This window comes from Chlamydotis macqueenii, chromosome 2 (genome assembly GCF_036417535.1).
Source record: "Chlamydotis macqueenii isolate bChlMac1 chromosome 2, bChlMac1.mat, whole genome shotgun sequence".
NCBI lineage: Eukaryota > Metazoa > Chordata > Aves > Otidiformes > Otididae > Chlamydotis > Chlamydotis macqueenii.
Window position 1 is genome coordinate 47137893 of NC_141557.1, and position 20435 is coordinate 47158327.

A 20435-nucleotide genomic window follows, 5' to 3' on the forward strand; every position below is an offset into this window, starting at 1 on the left:
TTTGCTTGAAATGTTCCTTGAGCTGCACGGCTGCCCATGGTACGGTGAGGTCCCTGTGTAGCCTCCCATATAGGACCACAGCGCTGCAAGCCTGGGCAGCCAAGGGCCTGCAAAAGGCTCTCTGGGCTCACACCCAAAGCCGGCACCTTCGCAAGCTACAATCCCGAGCCTGGGGTGGGAATGTCCCCCTGCAGGCTCCGAGCCATCCCAACCAGGCGATACCATACAAGCCAATCACACAGTCGATTTTAATAACCTTTATTGAATCACAATTAACTGCAATCAACGCAGCCGTGCCCTTTAAGTCAGTTTAATTCCCTTAGCTTAATGGGATTTTTGCTCTTTACTTCGAGAGTACTATCCAGCAACTGAGGCGGCAAGAAGTGCCTGAGACACGCAGCTGTGCTACGCATTTAGCGAGGCCACTGTTTACACCCCGCTGAGGCACTGATCCTACTCGATGATGGTGATGGTCTTCTCTGCAGAGACTCCTTTGACCTGGGTCGAGGTCAGCTTGGCTACCATTTTCTTCTCTCCTAGTCTCGTCGGAGTGCATATTACTTCAGACTTAATGATCTTACCAGGCTCTATGTCCCTAAAGACAAAGAAAAAACAATTAGTCCCAGTATGAGTTACGGTTCTTACTGCCGCTTTCAAATCTTTTTGCTTGAAGAAATAGCTGTCACATGCATTTAGGGTGAATGTTTCCCTTCTCTGATGTCCAACATGCAGCAAGTAGCGCTTGGCACAGCGATGCTGGCTGAGGGTCCCAAGTGCTCCCGGGAACCCTCCCAGACCATCCTGTACCGCTGAAACACTAAATTCAGCTCTGAAGGAAGCAGCTGTGTTTGGGCTGGTCAGGTTGTGCCCGGCATCACAGCAGGAACGTGGGGAGAGCCCCTGTCGTGCCCGAATACCCTGAGCACAGCAGCCTCTGCGTGGGTCTTTCTGCCACTGGGACTGAGCCCAAATGTGGCACAGTCTCAAACATGGCTTTCAAAGGGCCGCATTACTACAAATCCCCTAACTCCTTCTTCAAGGGAAATAAAAAAGAAACAAAGCAGAACCCTTATTTCATACTGGGCTCATTGTCTTACCCCTGATCAAACTCTGTCAGCTTAAATATGCCCAAGCCCTCCACCCGCAGCTTGCAGTTGTCCAGGGACACGTTCAACTTGTTCTTAAAGATGAAGGCACAGGTAAACTCCTGGTTCAGTTTGGCTGTTTCTGGCATCTGGCAGAGAAGGAAAGAGAGAAACAAACCCAAATGCTGGGGATCAGAGAGGTAATAAAGACATCGGAGCTGCTTGCCAGTCTGGTCCTCACCACCATATTATTTCCACCCTCCCGCAGCACCATGTACTCTGCCCCACCGGCTGTTTTCCCAGCTCTTCTCCCTAGTTTCTCAACGTATTTGCCCTTCAGGAGGTAAAGCTGTGGGGTTGGAGATGAGCCCCATAATAAATGTTCTCTTCTATCCCCTTCCCTCCAGCAGCTCCTTCCTGCCCATTTTAGATGGGGCAAGAAAATCTTCATTTCATGGCTGCTTTCAACTTTCAAACAAAGGCTGAATAGCCAAATAAAAAGCCAAAGACTGAGCATCCCGGGAGGCAGCAGTTTGGAAGATCCCTCTGGGAATGCTAACACCACTGTGGTGTTTCAGGGAGCATGGCTTTAACCCTCAACGAGCCGGGCTGGCAGCTGCCTCACCTGGACGATGATGGGCGGGTAGTCGAACCTCATCGTCGTCTCCTTGGTGAATTTGTCATCCGTCTCCTGGACCTCGGCAATGGTGGTGACATGGATGAGCACTTCATCTTCCACTGAGGCCAGTGTCTTCATGTATGCATCAGCTGCGATTTTCAGAGGGACCTGTGTTTCTGTGGGAGAGAAATCCCAACTTGGTGCTTCATCGCATACCCATGAACTGGATGACAAATTTGGCACTGGTGGCTGGTGCCTCAGGGTGCAGGATGAGGCATATTTTCTGAGACCATCCTGCTTTTGGCCAGACCTGGGGCTCTGGGGGGGGAAGCCCCAGCTCAGCGAGTGGTACGCAGCACACGTAGCCTGCGGGAAGGGTGGCTGAGCCCACACCATCTCCCTGCCAAGCTGAGTGCTGGCTCAGGCTCACGTCCAGCCTCTTGGCAGCCCTCGTCCCCAGCTGCCCTGGCACTCAGGAGGAGGCAGAGGAGCGTGAGATTGGGTACATTTAAGCCTGTGTCCCCTGGGGTTTCTCCTAAGCACTACTTGCTATAAAATTAGCTGCTTTCCTTTCACCTCAGATTTTATCTTTAATTGCCTGGACAAACTTCCAGTGGCTTGGAAAAGCCCTAGAGTCAGCCGCGCTGGAGTCTGAATGTTGTTTTAGCGGCAAGGCTTCCCAGCTTCTGGGAATAAAAAAAAAAACCAAAACCTGTCCTTATCTCTAAATGTATGTACCTACCCTGCTGCATTTTGTCAATCACAGAATTCGCGTGGAAACACTCAGCAATCACCAGCAGCAAAGATTTTTTTTTTTTTTTTTGCGAGAATGACTCATGCTTGGAATGAGCAAGTGCTGTTAATTATTCATCACTCATTAGTCTCTTGTTTAGCAAATTTCAGTCACATTGCTGGGATCAGAAATGCAACCCAGGTTGCTCAGAGATATGCAATGAAGAGCAAACAGCTCTTGGGATCAACCAGGCAGGCAGCCACGAAGCTGAAGTTTGCTTCGGCAAAGAATTCCAAAAATAACACTCACCAGCATCACCACCAGCTGATCTACATTAGAGTGGCAAACACAAGAACAAAAAAAAGGCTGAAATTTCCAGCCATCTAAATCCTTGGAGGGATTTGACCCATAAGGATGGACCCAAAGCCTGCGGTGGCATCTTTGATGCTGACACAGTGAGGACGGGAGGGAGATGCTTCAGCACACCTCGCTCGCACAGTGGAAATGTCTGCCTGCTCACACCAATGTATTTCTAACCATCTCATTGAAGCTGCAGCAGGGACAGGGTCTTCATGTTCTGGTCCTCCCTACGGTGGGATCTCAGTCTATAACTGAGATTCCCAAATGCCGTAACAAAAGAGGTAGGTAGCAGGCAGGCAATTTCTGCTCTTCATGCCGTACGGAGATGGGCACTGACCTATAGTAGAGCTATTATGAACCAGCTCGAATGAAACCCCAGACTGCCACAGTAAATAGCCCATAGAACACAGCAAGCCTTCCATGCCTACCGGATGTGCCTTCAAGCTTGACAGTCTCCTTGACATATCCAAGGTTGCCCTCAACTTTCCCAGTATAGGACTGCAGCTGGCAGGAGCCAGTAAGATTGATGGTCCAGCTGCCAGGAGTAGAGGTCTTCACTGTGATGGCCAGTTCAAGGGGATTGCCAGGATACAAAGCTTCTGTATTGGTTATCTCAAGCTGGAGCCCACTCTTGGAGACTGTCTCACGCAGGACCTGAGGCTTGGAGCCCATACCATCCATAGGCATAACTGAAGCAAAGCGTGCACGAGGTACCATTCCTGAAGGGTGTATGAAGGAGGAAGCTCTCTCCATAGACTTCCTTTCCTCTTCGGAACCTGTATGTAGACAAAAGATGGGTGATAGCTGTATATCAGTCTCCTCACCCAGAGCCACCTTCCCTTTATTTATGCTTCTGCTGCTGAGCAGAGAGGATATCAGAGCACCTCCAGCCTCTGCTCAGGAGACTCTCTTGGTTTACACTACCACCAGATCTAACTGCAGCATTTTAGACTGGAATAATTTCCTGAAGGAGACACTTTTAGAGAATGGACGCTCTTAAATTTTTCAGCCTAAGATTTTTTCCCTGCTCCTCACTGGGAAGGGTTTAACTGTCTAGCACAATACAGCTTGATCTGAGAACTGTGGTGAGGTAATGTGGTGGTGTTTTTTTGTTTGTTTCCAATATGATCTGGAGAATGGAAAGATACAAAGAAGAATGAAGCAACGGTGAGTCTGACCACTAGGTTGATCACTCAGCCCATTTCTTTCACCGACTGCAAGCTTGCTCGCACCTGTCCCTATAGAGCAGCCTATAGGTGTTACTGCGGGTGTGAAGATGCCCAGGAGCAGCACTGCCTCCCCCAGGTCTCCAGGCCTTGCACAATGTTTGCCACTGCAGCTACCCCTGACGTTTTCTTCTGGAGAAAACATGGGTTGTGGGGTGGCCTACCCAGCTAGAGGTCTCCTCGTCTTTGGCACTAATTTAGAGGATGGGGGCAGTCACCTTCAGGGAACTTGTACTCTGCGGTGATGTCTTCCCGCTTGTCCTGCCCCACGGCTTTCGTGCTTATGTTCACACCGATGCCTTGGGTCTGCGTGCTAATCCTGGTGAACTTATCCTTGCCGTTCACCTTCTTGACGAGCCAGTAGACTTTATCAGCGTTCACTTCCGCATAGACAAACTTGCTGTCAAAGGGCAAATACACATCCCCTTCTCGGACAGCCTTCACTGGGGATGGACCACACTGGAAAACACCTAGAAAGCACATTCAACAACATTTTCTTTTCCAGATATGAGCAGAACCTCCAATTTTTGTTCCACCCTCAGACCCACCCGAGCAAGAATCTGTGCCTATGGTAGTGCAGTCTTAGTAGTAAATATTTCTCCAACTCAGTGATGAACTCCAAAAGCCCCCATTTATCCCATAGCTCTTTGGGTTTTTTTTATAGATGACCAAAGTCTGGCAAGAGGTTTTATGTGTTTCTTCTCATGTAAATTATTTTAAGGTTTGAAAGTCACGGCTTGGTGATGGAACCGAGTCTAGCCACCTGTGTTTGATCTCCTGCCAATACCCCACTTTCTGCACAGCCTTGAGGATTAATGGTTTCTTTCCCAAATCCAAATTCCCTGCATATGTGCAGGGAGGGTAGTCATCAATTTTGGCAGTCACTCCTCTCATTTACCAATGAATTGGACTCATGACTTCCTCAGAAAAGCTCTGCAGAAAGCATCTTTACTGGGGAAAGCTGTGGCACCTCTTACTACACACTGCTTTGAGCCCTCAAGTTCACCAAAGAAATCAGAAGACAGCAGAAAGAGAAATTAGCTCTGCACTCTAACCTCTGAAATGACATTGATGTCCCCACAGAGCCCTACAAGCTTGGTTTTCCACCTGTCGAGAAACACCATTCCTCCCATTCCAGGCTGAGACAGCAGGAGTGAGACCTCCAGCTTTAGGATGTCACTGCCCAAGTGCATGAAGATGTGCATGAGGAGTACGTGCTTTGCTGACTGGGGACCATGGTTTTCATACAAAATGTCCCTACCTCCCTTGGGAGTTGTAGGAGAGCCTTTCTAGGCAAATCCTACCTTGACTTCGCTCCTGAGGGGTTGAATCGATTGCCTGCCAGCCGTCAAACCCTGTGGGCAGGTCTGTCCGCTTCATCCAGACGTCATTCCACACATGGAAGTTCCTGTGTGCATTTGGTTTGGAAAGAAAAGGAGCGAATTGTTAACAGCCAGAAGAGTCACAATCTCTTTCTTAATCCTTAAGTAAGGGCAGGTTTAATGGGGATTTGTGTGTAACCCTGTGAAACCTCAGGCTTTCTCTCTCTGCTGGGCAGCAAACCCAAAGCAGTAGGGAAATTCTCAAAGGAAAGGCTGCTGGGGCTGGGAAACACAGTGCTGTGGGGCAGCGTGGGGGACAGGAAGCTTTGACAGTACCAGACGGAGTCGATGGACAGCCGGTTCAGCTTTTCTCCATATTCGTTCACGTAAATGTCAACTCTCAGGTTCGCATCCGTATCGTGTGCTGAGTTGAAGTTACTCACACAGCGGGATGGAATCCCCAAGCAGCGCATGACTGCGGCACAGACAGACAAAATACAGGGTCACAAAATCACTCAGGTTGTTGGGCACCTCTGGGATTGTCTGATCTGACACCTCTGCCCATGCAGGGTCCTCTAGAGCAGGTGCCCAGGACTGTGTCCAGGCAGCTTTTGAATATCTCCAAAGATGGAGACTCCACAGCCTCTCTGGGCAACCTGTGCGAGTGCCTGGTCACCCTCATGGTGAAAAAAACCTTTTTTCCATGTTCACACAGAAGTTTCCATGCCTTGGGTTGCATCCATCATCTCTGGTCCTGTCACTGGGAAGACTCTGGCTCTTGTTGCCCCACTCCCTCCCACCGGTTATTTATACACGTGAATAAGCCCCCCTGAGCCTTCTCTCCTCCAGTCTGAGCAGTCCCAGCTCCCTCAGCCTCTCCTTACACAACAGAACCTGCCACCTCTAGTACCCAGAGGCACGGTAATCTGGCTTACCAGCACAGCAATTAGGATATCAGAGAAGGGACAGAGTTCACTGTTTACCTGTAGTGAGGACTCCTGCGAAGACCCAACATTGGCCATAAAAGACCGGCTTCTTTGTTTTGTAATACTGCTGCAAAATTGCGACGCTCCCAATCCAATCCATAGGGGAGGTCCCACGACTGTAATTCCCTGACCAGTTCCCTAGCAGGACGCCGTTGTCATCGTTGGCATTAACCTGTGGCCACACACACAAAGGAGAAAAATACGGGGATGAGACTGAACGAAGCTTAAAGTCTGGGGTCTCTGCTCACCCTGTAGCTCCCTGGGTGCTCCACAGCCCTGTGGCACCCAGCGAGGCTGCTGGTGCTGACTTGGGGCTCCCCTGGCTGGAAACTCTCCTCCTGGATATCTGGAGGGAGGTGGCACCGCTGTTTGGGGCAGCCATAATGCACTTGGCATCGTGTATCCTATACGCCAGAGTTCCCAGAAGGGTCACACTGCAGAGAGCAGTTTGCCCCCCAAAACGCAACCCTGCCAACACGGCTGCTGGGGAAGAACAGCTGCTGGGGCAGCTGCAAGCTTTGGAGATGGAGAGATGCTGTATTTCGCTGGCCTCTTCCCTCCACACAAAATGCCTCTGGCTCTTTCCTTGCGGTGTCCCAAAGGAACCCATTTCAGATGCATCCTGAAATGGTTTTCAAGGCCATGGGGAAAGAAGAACAGGTAAGAAGGAGGAGGGAAAGCTGGAGGGGCAAAGGACTTCTCCAAAAGAGACGTACCAAAGCAGACATGGCTCTGGACACAAACACAGGATCCCTTCTGTTCATCAGCCTGAGGCTACTTTTGTCCAGCAGATACATGCAGGCATCCAAGACGAATTCCTCAAACTGTTTTGGAGAGAAAGTGGAGACATTTTTATACACTGCTCTAAAACAGAATTATCTCAATCACCACAGAGTCTATTGAAGTGCTTGGAGGAAACCATCTGACTAGTCCTAACTTCAAAACTTCCTTTACGATAGTGAATTTTCAAGCCTACGGGGCTTCCCAAAGCTGTTCTCTCCAAAGAAGGGCTTAAATAAAAGCCCACCTTGGAATTAAAAAGCCCGTCTCATGTATCTTGCAAACACAGTTGGAACCTGACCCAGCAATCTTTACTCCTGTGAGTAGTCCTAAGTCACCTATGTCATTTCCCTGCAGCCTGCAAGTTATTCACAAGAGTAATGAAAATTTAAGAGTGCTACAGATATTCAGTCTATTGACATAGGTACAAAATGAACCCTGGGGAAAAAAAAAAAAAAGAAAAAAGATTCTTACAGCAAAAGATTCCTAATTAGCAATTCCTGATAAAGTTCCCTTAGGTCCAATTCATACGGATGTCAAACATCCGATCCAATGAAGCTTGGCAGAATATCAATATCAATTCTAATTTCTTAATGGCAGAACAAATATTAGAATAGGACCAGCCCTATGGACAATGTCCTTTGGCCTCTTCATGGAAAAGGCATCAGCACAAGCACTTTTGCTGGGCTATCTATACATTGCTTGAAATTGTGGACTTATAAAACAAAAAAGAACACAAAAAAAACCCAAAAAACCACACAGATTCTAATATTTCTTGCTGGGGAAGTCTGTCTGGATAGGGTGGCAGGATGCTCTGTCTGGGTGCCTGTGTGCTTTCCACGGAGTGCAAATAAACCTGCTCTGGCATACACCTCTTATCGCTAGACTGAGCGAGTTTGTCGTTCTGTTCCACTGGAGTTATCGCAGAGGCAGCACAGAGGAACACCCTTCCTGAGAGGGCTGGCTGGTTGTGTCCTTGCACCCAGCAGTTCACCACGCAGTTGGTGAAGGCACCACTTGAACGATGACAACCTCCACCGGTGGTTTTCCCCTACATTTTCCTGATCATGATGCAACAGGTAGAGCGTCAGATATTTTCCCCTCTCTCCACAGCTCACGAGCTGGTTACCGACAGCTGCTGCGTCACATGAGAGCAGGCAGGACTCCTTATGGGAATCTTTTCAACCAGAAATGCTCCATCCCAGATTGCCACATCCTTTGCCAAGGTTCTCATGATCTGCCTACAAACGTGCCATTAAACCCTGTTCTCAAGCTGTGGCCAGGGAAATCACTTAAGCACACAGATTTCTCAGAGCAGGTGAGCTCTCCCAGTGAAGCTGGCAGGATTATTCAAATGCTTTGAGCTACTCATAGGCTTAAACTATTTTTAGGTCTGATTCATTGAAATGAACACTTAAGGGAGAAAGAGTGAATAAGGGTCATACAGCCAACAAGACAGCTGTGTTTTACCTGCCCGAAATTCCAAGGTCTATTGTATATGCTGGATGCAGACCCAACGTAGATGCAGCCCGTATCATTGAGCACGTACTCCTTTCTCTGTGCCTCATCGGCCAGGAAGACAACATCAGCTGCAACAAAAAAAAAAACCCTCAGATGTCAGGTGGTTTGGACACATGCTATACGGAGTTTTCCTTGGAAAGCTAAACTCGGGGGTCTGATGGTCTGTAACATTCACACCAAATGATGGCTGTGCAACACCTACTTTTTTTTTCCTGTCATGGAAGAATTTGCTATAAGACTAAGCTCCTGTAGGTCCACTGCTAGATGACCACTGTTTTATTTTAGTGAAATGCTTCTTTCTGAATAAACACTTTAGTGGACTAGGTAGGCAGCAGAGAGAAGATGGGGACTGATGCCAACCAACAAACCATGGGTTTTTGTCTGGTTATTTTTCTTTATCTGGGTTTGAAGCCAACCCAGTCATCTCAGTTAACCTTTGCAGTGGCCTGGGGAAACAGCGAGGGGTGGCACAGAGGCGCACACAGACAGGTGACAGACACCCCTTCACCCAGCACTGGGGCCTCCCCAGCGAGGAGCTGGCTCATTGCTATTGCCCCGCTTCCCGCTGGCTCCGCTGCTGTTTCAGGGGGAAAAAGGAATGTATGTGGGAAAGAGAGGAGGAAAAATGAGGAAAAACTCTCCCAGGGACAATCCCTGGCAGCAGTAATTATCACCCCCCTCCACTTGCTGGACCACTCTCCTTACCTTCACACCAAGGATTGAACAAAACGTAGACAGCATCGTTTTCAGGCTTATAAATGTTAGTCCCAGTCTTCACGTTCAGGACATATTTTCCCACTGGGGCACTGGGCGAGCTGGTGACAGACAGCAGGCACTGGGGAGGGAACAAGGAGAGACGGCGTGAGGGACCTTCCAGCACAGCCACAGACATGGCACAAGTACAGCACGAGCACCGAAGGTGATGGCCATGGGGATGTGTGTAGGGGAACAAGGCTGGGGCGCATCCTGCATGCACAGTGTGGGAGCAATGAATTAAACAGGGCAAGGTTGCTGCCCACCTAAAATTACAGGGCTAAGGGAAAGCAGGACGGGGGTATGAGGATTTGCTATATTGCTCCCAACAGGCTCAGTGTGGCTGCCTTCCACCATTTTCCTGTGTGGAGCACGGCCTATGGGTTCTACCTCTTTGCCACTGTTCTTGACGATAGAGATTTGCCACTCGCTGAAGTCCTGCTGCCGCCTCGGGTTCAGCGACATCAGAGTCCCCCTGATTTTCATTGGCCTTTCACCTGGAAACAAACCCAACACAAGATAGGAGAGGGTTGCATGGGTCTGCAATGATCACACAGTGCCGGGCAGCAGGAACAGGCAGCCAGAAGCTCTCCCGCTTTGCCTGACGGCCGCGGAAGGGGGACCCACTTACCGATGCCAAAACGCAGTGCCAGCTTGTCGGTAGGCTTCAGCTCCCTGCTGAAGCTGACCTGGAGCTGAAAGGGCTGCCCGCGCCGCACCACCAAGTTCTTGATGTTGTACGCATCTGTGTGGTGCAGCTGGCAGTTCTGGCTCTTGAGAAAGTCAATCCCAGTCACCTTCAGATCGGTCCCTGGAAAGTCATTAGCAGAGAGGGAGAAAGCAAAGGAGAAAAAAAAAAAAGAAGTTGATGATAAATTGCTCAGGAAAGACAGGTTTTTTTTCTTCTTAATGGAACCCTGTGAGTCATCAAATATCTAAGCATCCAGAGTTCTAGCACAAGAAATCACATCAAGGATCACCAAAGCTAATGGATGGTACAGCAATTTTTATATATATATCTATACAGAAAATGTACAGGATAGTATAATACCATATCATATAAGATATAAAATATATAATCAATCTAATCTACTCTAATCTAATTTTATTTAATCTAATCTAATCTAACATAACATAACATGATATAAGATAACATAACATGACATAACATATATAATATAATATGATATGATATGATATGATATGATATGATATGATATAATATAATATAATGTAATATAATATAATATAATATAATATGATATAATATAATATATACTTAGTGTATGTATACAGAGATATATAGAGAGTTACATTGCTGGGATGGGTTACGGAGGCTGGTGGTGGTGAGTGCGCTGCAGCAATCCGCCTGGAGCAGGGATGAGTGCCTGCCTCACCCTCTGACCATTCAGCCCTGGGTTGCTGCAGCGTGCCTCTGCCTCCCTGCCTCGCCACCCAGGGAGCCTGAGGGATGTCTGACTTCTGAGGTGGCCCTGGGTGAGTGGGGAACGAGCAGCTTGAGGGAGGCAGTAGCAGTAGGAGGTGCAGTGTGAGGATTTCTGCCCCTGCGGGCATCCAGGCATCCAGCCGGTATCCCAGTACCCCAGTGCATGGGCAGGTGCCCACCATGCACACTTGGGGCTGCTTCCTCAGCAGTCAAAAGGCTGCGAATAGGATCTCACTGGTTTGGAAATCCACATCTATTGGCCCGCTGCCTGCCCTTGCACGCTGCTAGTTTGGCCGAGGTGCCAGCAGCCTGGAGCCAGCTCCACAGCTGGCCATGGGCCAGGAAGATGGTATGGCTGCAAGTTTTGTTGGAATACTGAAAGTCTTGCTTCTATGAAAGTCTTGCTTCCCCCTCGAAAGTGGAGTGGGAACAGCGGCTCCGCATTCCATCCTCACAGTTGCTGTGGGGCAGCTCCGCTCCCCTGAGTGTCTCGCATAGGAGCCCACCAAAGGTCCTGACCACTGCAGCATCCCCATGGGCAGTGCCCATGGTCCTGCCACATCTCCAAGCCCTCTCCTCTTTGCTCCCCAGCTGCTCAGCTGCTTTGCTGGTGTCAGAATCAAGGCCGTGACAGCAGCTTTGCTTGCTGCATGCCTGTGCCTTGCCGAGCACATGGTGCATCAGCTCCTTGAGTACTACAAATGTTTCTTCCTTATTACAGGTATTAAAACAACAGTAGTAGCAGTAACAGTAGCAGCAGCAGCAGCAGTAGTAGTAGTAGTAGTAGTAGTAATACGGGCAGGTGAAGAAAGTGCTGCTTGCCGAGGCACGTTCAAAGGTAATGCTCCCAAGCTGTCCCCAGCTAACACAGGGCAGCTTAAAAATTAAACCTCACTGCTGAGATTTTATCTCTGATCAAAGACCAGCCTTATATTAGCATTCAACACGTCCTTCACGACTATCAAAAAATAATTAACAGTAGCTTTAATTGCTTCTGGCAAAACGTAGCGCACACAGTCAAGCTGGAAATGAACTGAATATGTCAAAATTCGACTCCCCTCAATTGCTGGGATCACCAGTGTCTCTGGGATGCCATGAGCCTGGGAAATGGGACTCTGCAGGACTCTGAGGCTGATTCTTTGTATTCTCCCCTCAAAAAAGTCCCAAACAATATTATAGCTGTCATTAATTAAACTCTTATGGAAGTCTCCATATGTGAATCTTTGCAAGTTATGTTTTGGTTTTTTTTTTCCCAAGTACTTGGTTTCTCCTACAACCAAGTACCAAAGGAAGGTCTGAGGCTGGAAGCCAGCTGTGCTGCAGAGATGCTGTCTGTCTGGGGGGATGCTAAACTTGAGGCAGCAGTGCCCCGGCCCTCTTCACGTCAACTGGTGCTTTTGCTGCTTGACTTCAGCATAGCTTTGGATTTCAGGAAGAAACCCTGCCAGGTGCCTCGCTCCCCTTCATTCCCAACACAGCAGATGATTTTGTAGGACATGGCATTTAAAATCACTGTATTTTGGGCTGCTCTCCCCTCCTGCAACTCTGGATGGGAGCAGGGCTGGGAAAAGGGCGTAGGGCTCTGAGAGGTACAACCCAGCACTACCGTTGAGCAAAGAGAAAGCAAAGCTTAAGCAAACAGAAAGCCCTCAGCTTTCAATAAAGATGGGGATTTGGGGAGTTACTGTGTCAGGCTTTGTCAGGCTGCCCAGCTGTGACAGGGAAAGACGGAGCATGCCGAAGCGCAGCCAAGCTGTATTTCTTGGGAAGTGTCTAACCTGTCTTGTACGTGCCCATTAAATATCCTTAAAGGATAAATTCTGTGTAAACAGTAGGGATTAACAGTACCTCAAAAGCACTTGGCTCAGGAGTGATTCAGATGAAGATACAGGAGAGTCAGGAAATTTAAAACCACTTATGGTAACTTAGAAATTAGCAAGCCAAGAGCATAATAGTTGAAGGGATTAGTTGACAAAATGTCTTAACAGATTTGCGTGGTACCAGGCAACCATGCTAACTTGAGTATCAACAGGAGCCACTCCTAACGTCAAAGAGGCTGAAGGCTGCTGGCAGCTGCTGTGGCAAGAGAGATGCCACAGGCAGGGACGGATCCATGGCAGACAGAAATCAGTGGCATGCTTCCCACTGTGACCTGTGCCGGGCAGCAACTGCAGCCTTGAGTAAACTGAACTGGCTGCCCATGGATCCCCACCAGATTACAACCTCTGTGTATTTCTTCTTAGTAACTATATAAATCATATTTATCTTAATTACATAACAGTTATCAGTGGTACAGTAAATAGACTTAAAATTGGCCATCACCTTTCATTAACTGATTTCATTTTTGAGAGATTTTTGTTTGCTTGCTGCCTTGCCATATGCCAACCTTGGGCCGATGTTTTGCGCAACAGGGTGTGTGTGTGTGTGTGCGTGCATATGTCAAAAAAATCTCAGCTGAAACTGCTTAACCCTCTTGAGGAGGACGAAGGGGAAGTATGTCATCCTCAGCATTAACAAGTCTCCAGCCACCAAAGCTGCTTGACCTTATTCCTTATGGACACCCTAGTGCTAGGCTGAGAAGCTACCAGGAAACAGTCCTGGCAATGGGAGAGGGCTTTGGAGGGATGTGGGAGCTTGAATGCATAGGATGGCTGTGGTAAAGGGCCTTGGGGAATCCATTCTTCCAGCATTTCCTAACTTAGGGACTGCATTTCCACCCCTTGTTTCAGGAAATCACCGGTATTGAGGATGCACAGAGGAAAACCGCAGAGAAGAGCTGCCTTAGAATACGCCCTGAGAGTGCACAGTGTGGTGCCAAAGACCTGTCCCCGTGCAGCCCGGCCGTCAATCGTGCTGCGCTTATTCCTGTGCAAACACACCCGTGACGCCCTGCAATCCAGCTGGTGTGGTGTCCCGTGCCAAGAAACACCACGGAGCGAGCTGGTGGTGCGCGCATCACCACGTTGGAGGGTGCTTGGCCGCAGCCTGCCCTCCCCAGGCAGCCCCTGCAGGCCACTTTCGGCCTCCTGTGCTGGGCATGGGGCTGGGCGCCCACACACCCTTGCCTGGCTGCCTGCAGGTGCCCTGGTTTGCCAGCATGGGAATTAATGATTTATAGGAGAGCTGAGCACACTGTGAACGCGTCCGCTCACGGGACGGAGACTTGAGCTGCAAGACGCAGCCCTGGCTGTGCTCACTCCCAGGGCAGGACAGAAGCAAACCCAAATTCTGCCAGATAACTTTTTCTGTTTGTTAGAAGAAATTTCAAGACAGTTGTTTTTTAAATTTTTATCTCCTAGTTCCATGATTTATCCCTTCTAGGTCTTCCTACACTAACCACTGGCCCCACCGCATGCTACGTTCCCTGAAAGATGTCCAGAGCTTCAAGAGCACAGTGATCACCCAGAACAAAAATGAGGATATGAGGGCTTTGCACTGGTAAGGATCTGGGGGTCTTTTTTCCATGAGGATGAGGTGATGAGGTTTAAAAAAAACAGTAATATGGGGCAGAGCATTTATAGCATGCCTGGCTTCAGTGGGAATAAGGGCTGCTCAGAAGGACAGGAGGGAAGTGGGATGGGAAGTGTAATTTTGCAAGAGACAGCAAAATTTGGACACGTGCGTTTACTCCCCAACCTTGCCCAACCTTCAGCAAATACTCCCTCACATCCCAGAGACATGAGATCACATCCCAAAGATGTTGCTGTCCAAGACCTCCCAGAAAATTTCAGCTCATCTACACCCAGAGGACGGAGGTGTGAAACGGAGGGGCTCGGATTGCTGTCAGGACACCCTTCCCCTCCTGATGGCTGTGGCTCCCGGCTCCACTGCAGCCACCACCCAGCCCGCATGCACAACTGCTCAGTTATGCCCCAGATCCTCGGGGTTTAGGGCATCCTGGGTTTGGGCCAGCCCCAGGAGCACAGTCAGCGGCGGGGGTTCAGCAGCTGCTACAGGAGTGACTCGATCTTCTGGCATTAGGGGGCAGGCCAGCCATGGGATGGAGCTCAAGTCCAAATAAATCCCTTTTTCAATTATTTTGAAACTTCTGTCAGATTGTATCAGCCATCACCAAAGAGCAATCATCTACATGATTAAGTAGCCTCAAAGAAAGAAATTCCTTTCACCTTGACACAGAACAAGTTTAGCAAAGCTATGTTTCTTCCTATTATCACCGACAGAACCAGATGCCTACAGGTTGATGAAAAGTGATTAAAAGTGGCTCACATTTTTCAGTTGGCTTACCGATCCATCAAAACCAGAATTCACACATCCAGAGCAAACCTATCCCCCGAGAGCAGCGGTGGCACTGAAACACCTTTCCCCAAGGTATCACCTATGGCAGTCAGAGGGGTGAGAAAACCTCCACCTCCGCTGGAGCTGCCATCCTCCCTGCAGATGACCTGCTAGACTGCACATCTAACATAGGTTATCGTACCGAGCGTTAAAAACTCACCAGCGTTATAGCTCATGGCTCTTTTCGGCGTTTTGACCAGAGGCGCCTGAGATGCCAGCAGCTTCTGAGCTCCTGAGTAGCCACTTGCTTCTGAGTGTGGAGAAGGAAGGCGGGCTGCCCTTTTTATCAGTGTCTCGCTCTGAGGTGTCAGCCGGTCCACTGCCAAGGGGTGGTGTTTAGAGAAAGGAAGTTCCCGCGGAAAAAAAAAAAAAAAAAAAAAAGACTACAACTCCCTCTGCACATAGTCAGACCCTGAAAAACAGCGAAACTTAAATCCCGACTCAGGTGGAAGGTGGATTTGCTCAATCAGATGACAAGTGGACAGACCGTTCACTGACAAACAGTAAATCATGGGCTAGATGAGTAACAAGAATGCACCTATGGCCTAACATACAGGTCAGCAGGACTGCAACTCGGGGCTGACCTTACAAGGCAGCCCACAAACATTTAATCCTTTAGGAAAACAGAGTTTCCCATCAGGGCCAGTCTAACTTTCTTTGACGTTAATGAGACTTTTGTCCTCATGTTTGGGACAGAAGCACTTGAAGCTGTGGGCTAACATCCAGTGTTTACATGTGTAGGTTGGAAAGCCCAAGGATCCTGGTGCTGGCCCCCTGGTCAGGTGGATGCCAGGGGAGATAGCCCAGCAGGAGCACCAAGTGGTGAAGAGGAGAAACACACCATGTCCAGGAGGAGCAAGAGACGTGGTGGATCAGGAGCCATTCGCTGTCTGCGCTTTGCTGACAGCTGTACCAAAGATCTCTGGCCAGGAGGTGGCTGGACTCCATGTGCCCCACTGCCACCCTGAACCTTGGGGTGAGCGAAGATGGAGAGTTGAGTCTACTCCATGAAGGAGAGAGCTGGTGGCACAGGCCAACAGTGACATAGGCACAGTGGCCAGAAAGAGATACAAGCATACCCCTAGATACCCAAAAGTGAAGAGGTGTCTCAATCACGGGAACAGCCTCAGCCCTCCAATGCCTCCCTTCCTGACAGGAGCCAGCAGCAGCCCAGGGTCCAGCAAGGTAGGATTCAGTTTGCAAGGCTGGCACATCTAAATGAAGGATCTCCCTAAATGAAATCTTCCTGTGGAAGCCTCAAAGGCATCTATTTTTCTCCATCAGTTCAAGTAGTTAGGTATTTACTTTAGGAGAACTGTTTCATTTGGTGCTGAAATGTCAGTGCAAACTCAGTGCTGAGGTAGCAGATCCAACCCTTTGGGCATGTCACTGCTTGCTGGTTGGTGTACGTTGGGTGTCCTTACTTGAGAGCATGACTAGTGCATCCCAGGGCACTGAGGGTTCAATACACATCTATAATCTCGCAGGACATCTGTAGGAACATCTGAACTGCCAACCTTCTTAGTAGACAGAGCATCACTCACCATTCGGCACCAGACAATGTGCTGGCAAGCACATACTTTACGACTGAAAAAAACCACTACAACCCCAATTTACCTTTCAGTGTTTTTAGTCTGCATTTCTTTCCTCCTGGAAGGTGTAAGACATTTTTGCTTAGAACCAGCACAGGATGAAGTAAAGTATACATGGAATGTCGGTACAATAACATAACCAATGATTCATGTAATATGAACATTTACGGTGCATATTACTGGTTTTCACTTAATTGCAGCAACAGAGTAGTCCACTTCATCTGAAGGCACCGAGAGTAGTTTTCTAACTCAGTCTCAACCTGTTTTATGTATATCATTCCATGCTTGGTTGGAAGCAGCTGAAATTGTGTTGACACAGGTAGTCCCGCAGCAAAAACTACAGATTTTTGCAAACAGGAAGAGGTTGATGTTGATAACACTTGGCTCCTGGAAAAACTTCATGTAAGTGCCTACTGGAGGGTCAGTGGTGGGGGCAGGGCATGTATTCACCAGGAACAGTCATATTTCCAGTCCCATAGGGTTTTGCAAAAGGCTGATTTCAACAGTGTGCACGTTTTTACCCTCACTTTGAACCTCAGAGTTCAAGGGAAGAGTGTAGAAGTTACATGGGCGTGGGTTCTGCCCTGCCATGAACCTACTTCATCTTGGAAGATGGTTGACCTTTTCACTCTCTACAGGAACATTTGGCTTTTGGCAGAAGTAGACAGGATCTGGCTTTCAGTTCTTCTTTTACTTTGTGCAGCTACTGGTCCTGCCAGCTCCCGTTATCTTTTTTCTGTGCACTCGTAGTATCTCAATTCAAGGGCACTAAACTTGGCACATGCTACAACGCTCCTACACGAGCTTCCTCGCCTGGCCTGTACAAGCTTGCCCTGCCAGGAAAGACTGTTGAACTGTAATACCCTCCGGACAGTTGTTGGCAAGGTCTGAGAAAAGGGATTTTGACTTAAACTGCAGGAACGTTTTTCAAAGACATGTTTTCAGCTTCTTTCATGTTGTCAGCAGGTGATCTCTGTCCTTCCTACGCGCAAACCTCCTTTTGTCTTTGCTGGCCAGAGAGGCCAGAATGGCTGGCTGTGGTTCAGCAGTGTGGATTCTTTTCCTCTTCCTTGGTGAAGTTATTAAAAAAAACACCACCCCTTTTGATTTTTTTCCCCAAACACTTACAACAGTTAATTGCTTCAATTCATCTCGTAAAAGTATACTCTTCTTATTATCCGGAGATGTTATCTTTTCCACAGGCAATCTCCAGCCTATTACCAATAACTCCAGCGACTCACTTCCCAGCTTGCAAAATCAGACACCAGAGGCTATCAGCCTTATCTGCATCTATCTGCTGTAAGTAAGTCACCTTATTAGCTGGCATAAGACGGTAAGAAAGCGCAAACAAATAAAATCAGAATTCCCCAGTGGCTGCTCCCCTGTTTACAAGCTTGCCCTTTGTCTCATCTTTTGTTTATTTTGTATATCAAAAATGACAAGAACAAGCCAAACTTCCAGAGCACGACCACAGATACCGATGACAAGTAGGAAGGACAAGAAGTGTGAGCCAGTCCTCAGCTTTACAGTTTTATTCACTTGCAATCCCATGTCTAGCTACGGAGAAGTTGCCTTTTGTGATAATAATGCACCAACCTACATTTTTTTATCACTATCTAAGGCTTTGTGTTGCTTCTGTTTTGTCTTTTTTAAAACATGTCCAATCAGAGTAACACTCAAAATAAAACACAGATCAAAAGCTTCACAGGTTTCCTTTCCAGCACTCTGGAAAGATGAACTAATCCTTCCAGTTGCCCTGCAAAGTTGCTCCGAGGTGCCAAGGAGTGAGCGGCGCATCTGCCAAGGTACACAGACAGACACAGCCTGTGTCTGATTCCTGAGGGGCACCACGGTGAGAAGGTGCAGCAGGACTGACCGCAGCAGGACTGCTCCCACGTGTACCATCCGATACGCCTTGAGTCCTTCCTGCATCACAGCCTAGGGAACCATAAACAATGAGAAATCTTGAGGGGATCAAAAGAAAAAAAAAATGCACTGCTGGAGAACAGCTGAGGGTCTGGTCCATCACTTTTGAGCTGGGCCTTATTCGAGGCGCTACGTTGGTCCTCCCTTCACCATTTCATTACGCTTGTATCTCGGTCATTCAGAATTTCCTAGTAGTGAGACGCATCTCATCCACGTAATCACCCTGACATGTTGTGCTGCTGTTACTCTGAAAGGAGCACTGATCTGATCACTTCTCACTCATGTATACCAACCATGGCCCGTGACAGTGGCATGTCAGCTACGCCCTGAGGGCATCTCATGTTCTCAGCAGGCAGATTCTCTTCTAATCTTACGTGAGCCAACTTGTGGCAGACAATCGGACGTCAGGGGTTGATGTAAAATGGCCAAGCCCAGATCTTAACTTATTCCAAGTCATCTGGCCCCAGCTACCTGCTAATGAGTTTCTCACAGGCAAATACCATAGAAGTGATTGATGCCAATTAAATTATTACAGAAATTCCATTGTTTCATTCTCACTGAACCTTGAAAGAGAGTTTTTGGATGTAAAGTTAAGGATGTAGGTGACTAGTTTTGCGCATTTACCTCCAGAAAGAATGAAAACTGTATTGCTCTGTGCCCAACCCGGGACCACCCAGGGAGTCTGCTCCTGTAGAAGGTAAAGACAAAGATAAAACAGAGACCACAACCACACATACACCAAATGTAGGCTTATGGCCTTGTGATCCCTGCTCAGGCAAAACGCTCTTGTGTAGCACTTTCCCTGCCCTGAAGTCCTGTGGTCATCACAGGAAATTGGGATTTTAGGCCAGGCCATCTTGGAAAAATGCTGAACTGCTTTAACAGCAAGTCAAAATGCTACAATGTTAAAATATCTTCTCTGGTTATTTTTCAAGATCTCTTTCTCCTTCCCTCGCTGAGATGCAAGAGGCAAAATTGCAAAATTAGTCTAGATATAAGGATCAGCTATGTGTAAATGTTGAACTGGGGATTTCACTACTGTGACTGCTTGACCTGCAATTCACTGAAATTCTTGTAGAACTATTGCACTGGAAACACCAAAATAAGTAAGCCCCCATGCTGAGAAGGTTATTTTATGTACTGGACTAAAATGACTCAGGAGAAGGTACTTCTGCTTCTCAGCAAAACACTTCTTTATAATTTCCTGGAAAAAAATGACAAAAAAAAAAATCTCCATTGTGTCACTTCTTCCAGACAGTGGCTTTTTTTTTATTTTTTTTTTTAATTTAATAAATTTGCCTCCTTTTTGAACCCGAGGAAACCACCAGCGTCTGCTGTATCCCATGGTTAGGAGTTCCTTAGCTGAATGACGCACCGCAGGAGAAGGAATCTCCTCTGGCTTTGAAGCTGCTGCTCTCGAGCTTCCCTTGCGGCCCCCGTCCTTGTGGTAGAGGAGACAGTCAACAGCTAGGCTGGCTTACTTTCTCCACACAACTCACTGTCTTCTCAGCCCCTGTGACAAACACCACCGTCTCTTTTCCATGCTGAATGGTCCTTTTAGCCGGCTAACTCACCCCTCGCACCTTCGTCCCACCCCACCAAGAGACCCAAGACAAGGAGAAGCGGCGTGTGCTTGGCGAGGGCCCAACGGGGTGGGTGCAGTTCCTCCAGGGCCGTACCCACCCTGCTGCCACTGACCCATGAACTAGCTTCAAGTGTGCATGTATGACCACACTGACTGATTGCAGTGTGGACACACATCCACAGACTACACCTAAAGCAAACAATA

General features: G+C 48.2%; 1 protein-coding gene across 1 annotated transcript; it reads right to left on the reverse strand.

Moving 5' to 3' along the window:
* Positions 1–314: 314 nt before the first annotated feature.
* TGM4 (transglutaminase 4) lies at positions 315–15339 on the reverse strand. Its single transcript, XM_086741838.1, has 14 exons — positions 15289–15339; positions 10017–10196; positions 9776–9882; positions 9338–9467; positions 8582–8700; positions 7048–7155; positions 6329–6503; positions 5682–5820; positions 5328–5431; positions 4242–4493; positions 3226–3573; positions 1711–1880; positions 1098–1234; positions 315–595 (listed from the first exon to the last, which is right to left on the reverse strand). Exons 1-14 carry the CDS (start codon positions 15302–15304, stop codon positions 454–456), a joined length of 2127 nt encoding a protein of 708 aa, XP_086597964.1. The 5' UTR covers positions 15305–15339; the 3' UTR covers positions 315–453.
* Between the last annotated feature and the right edge of the window lie 5096 nt (positions 15340–20435).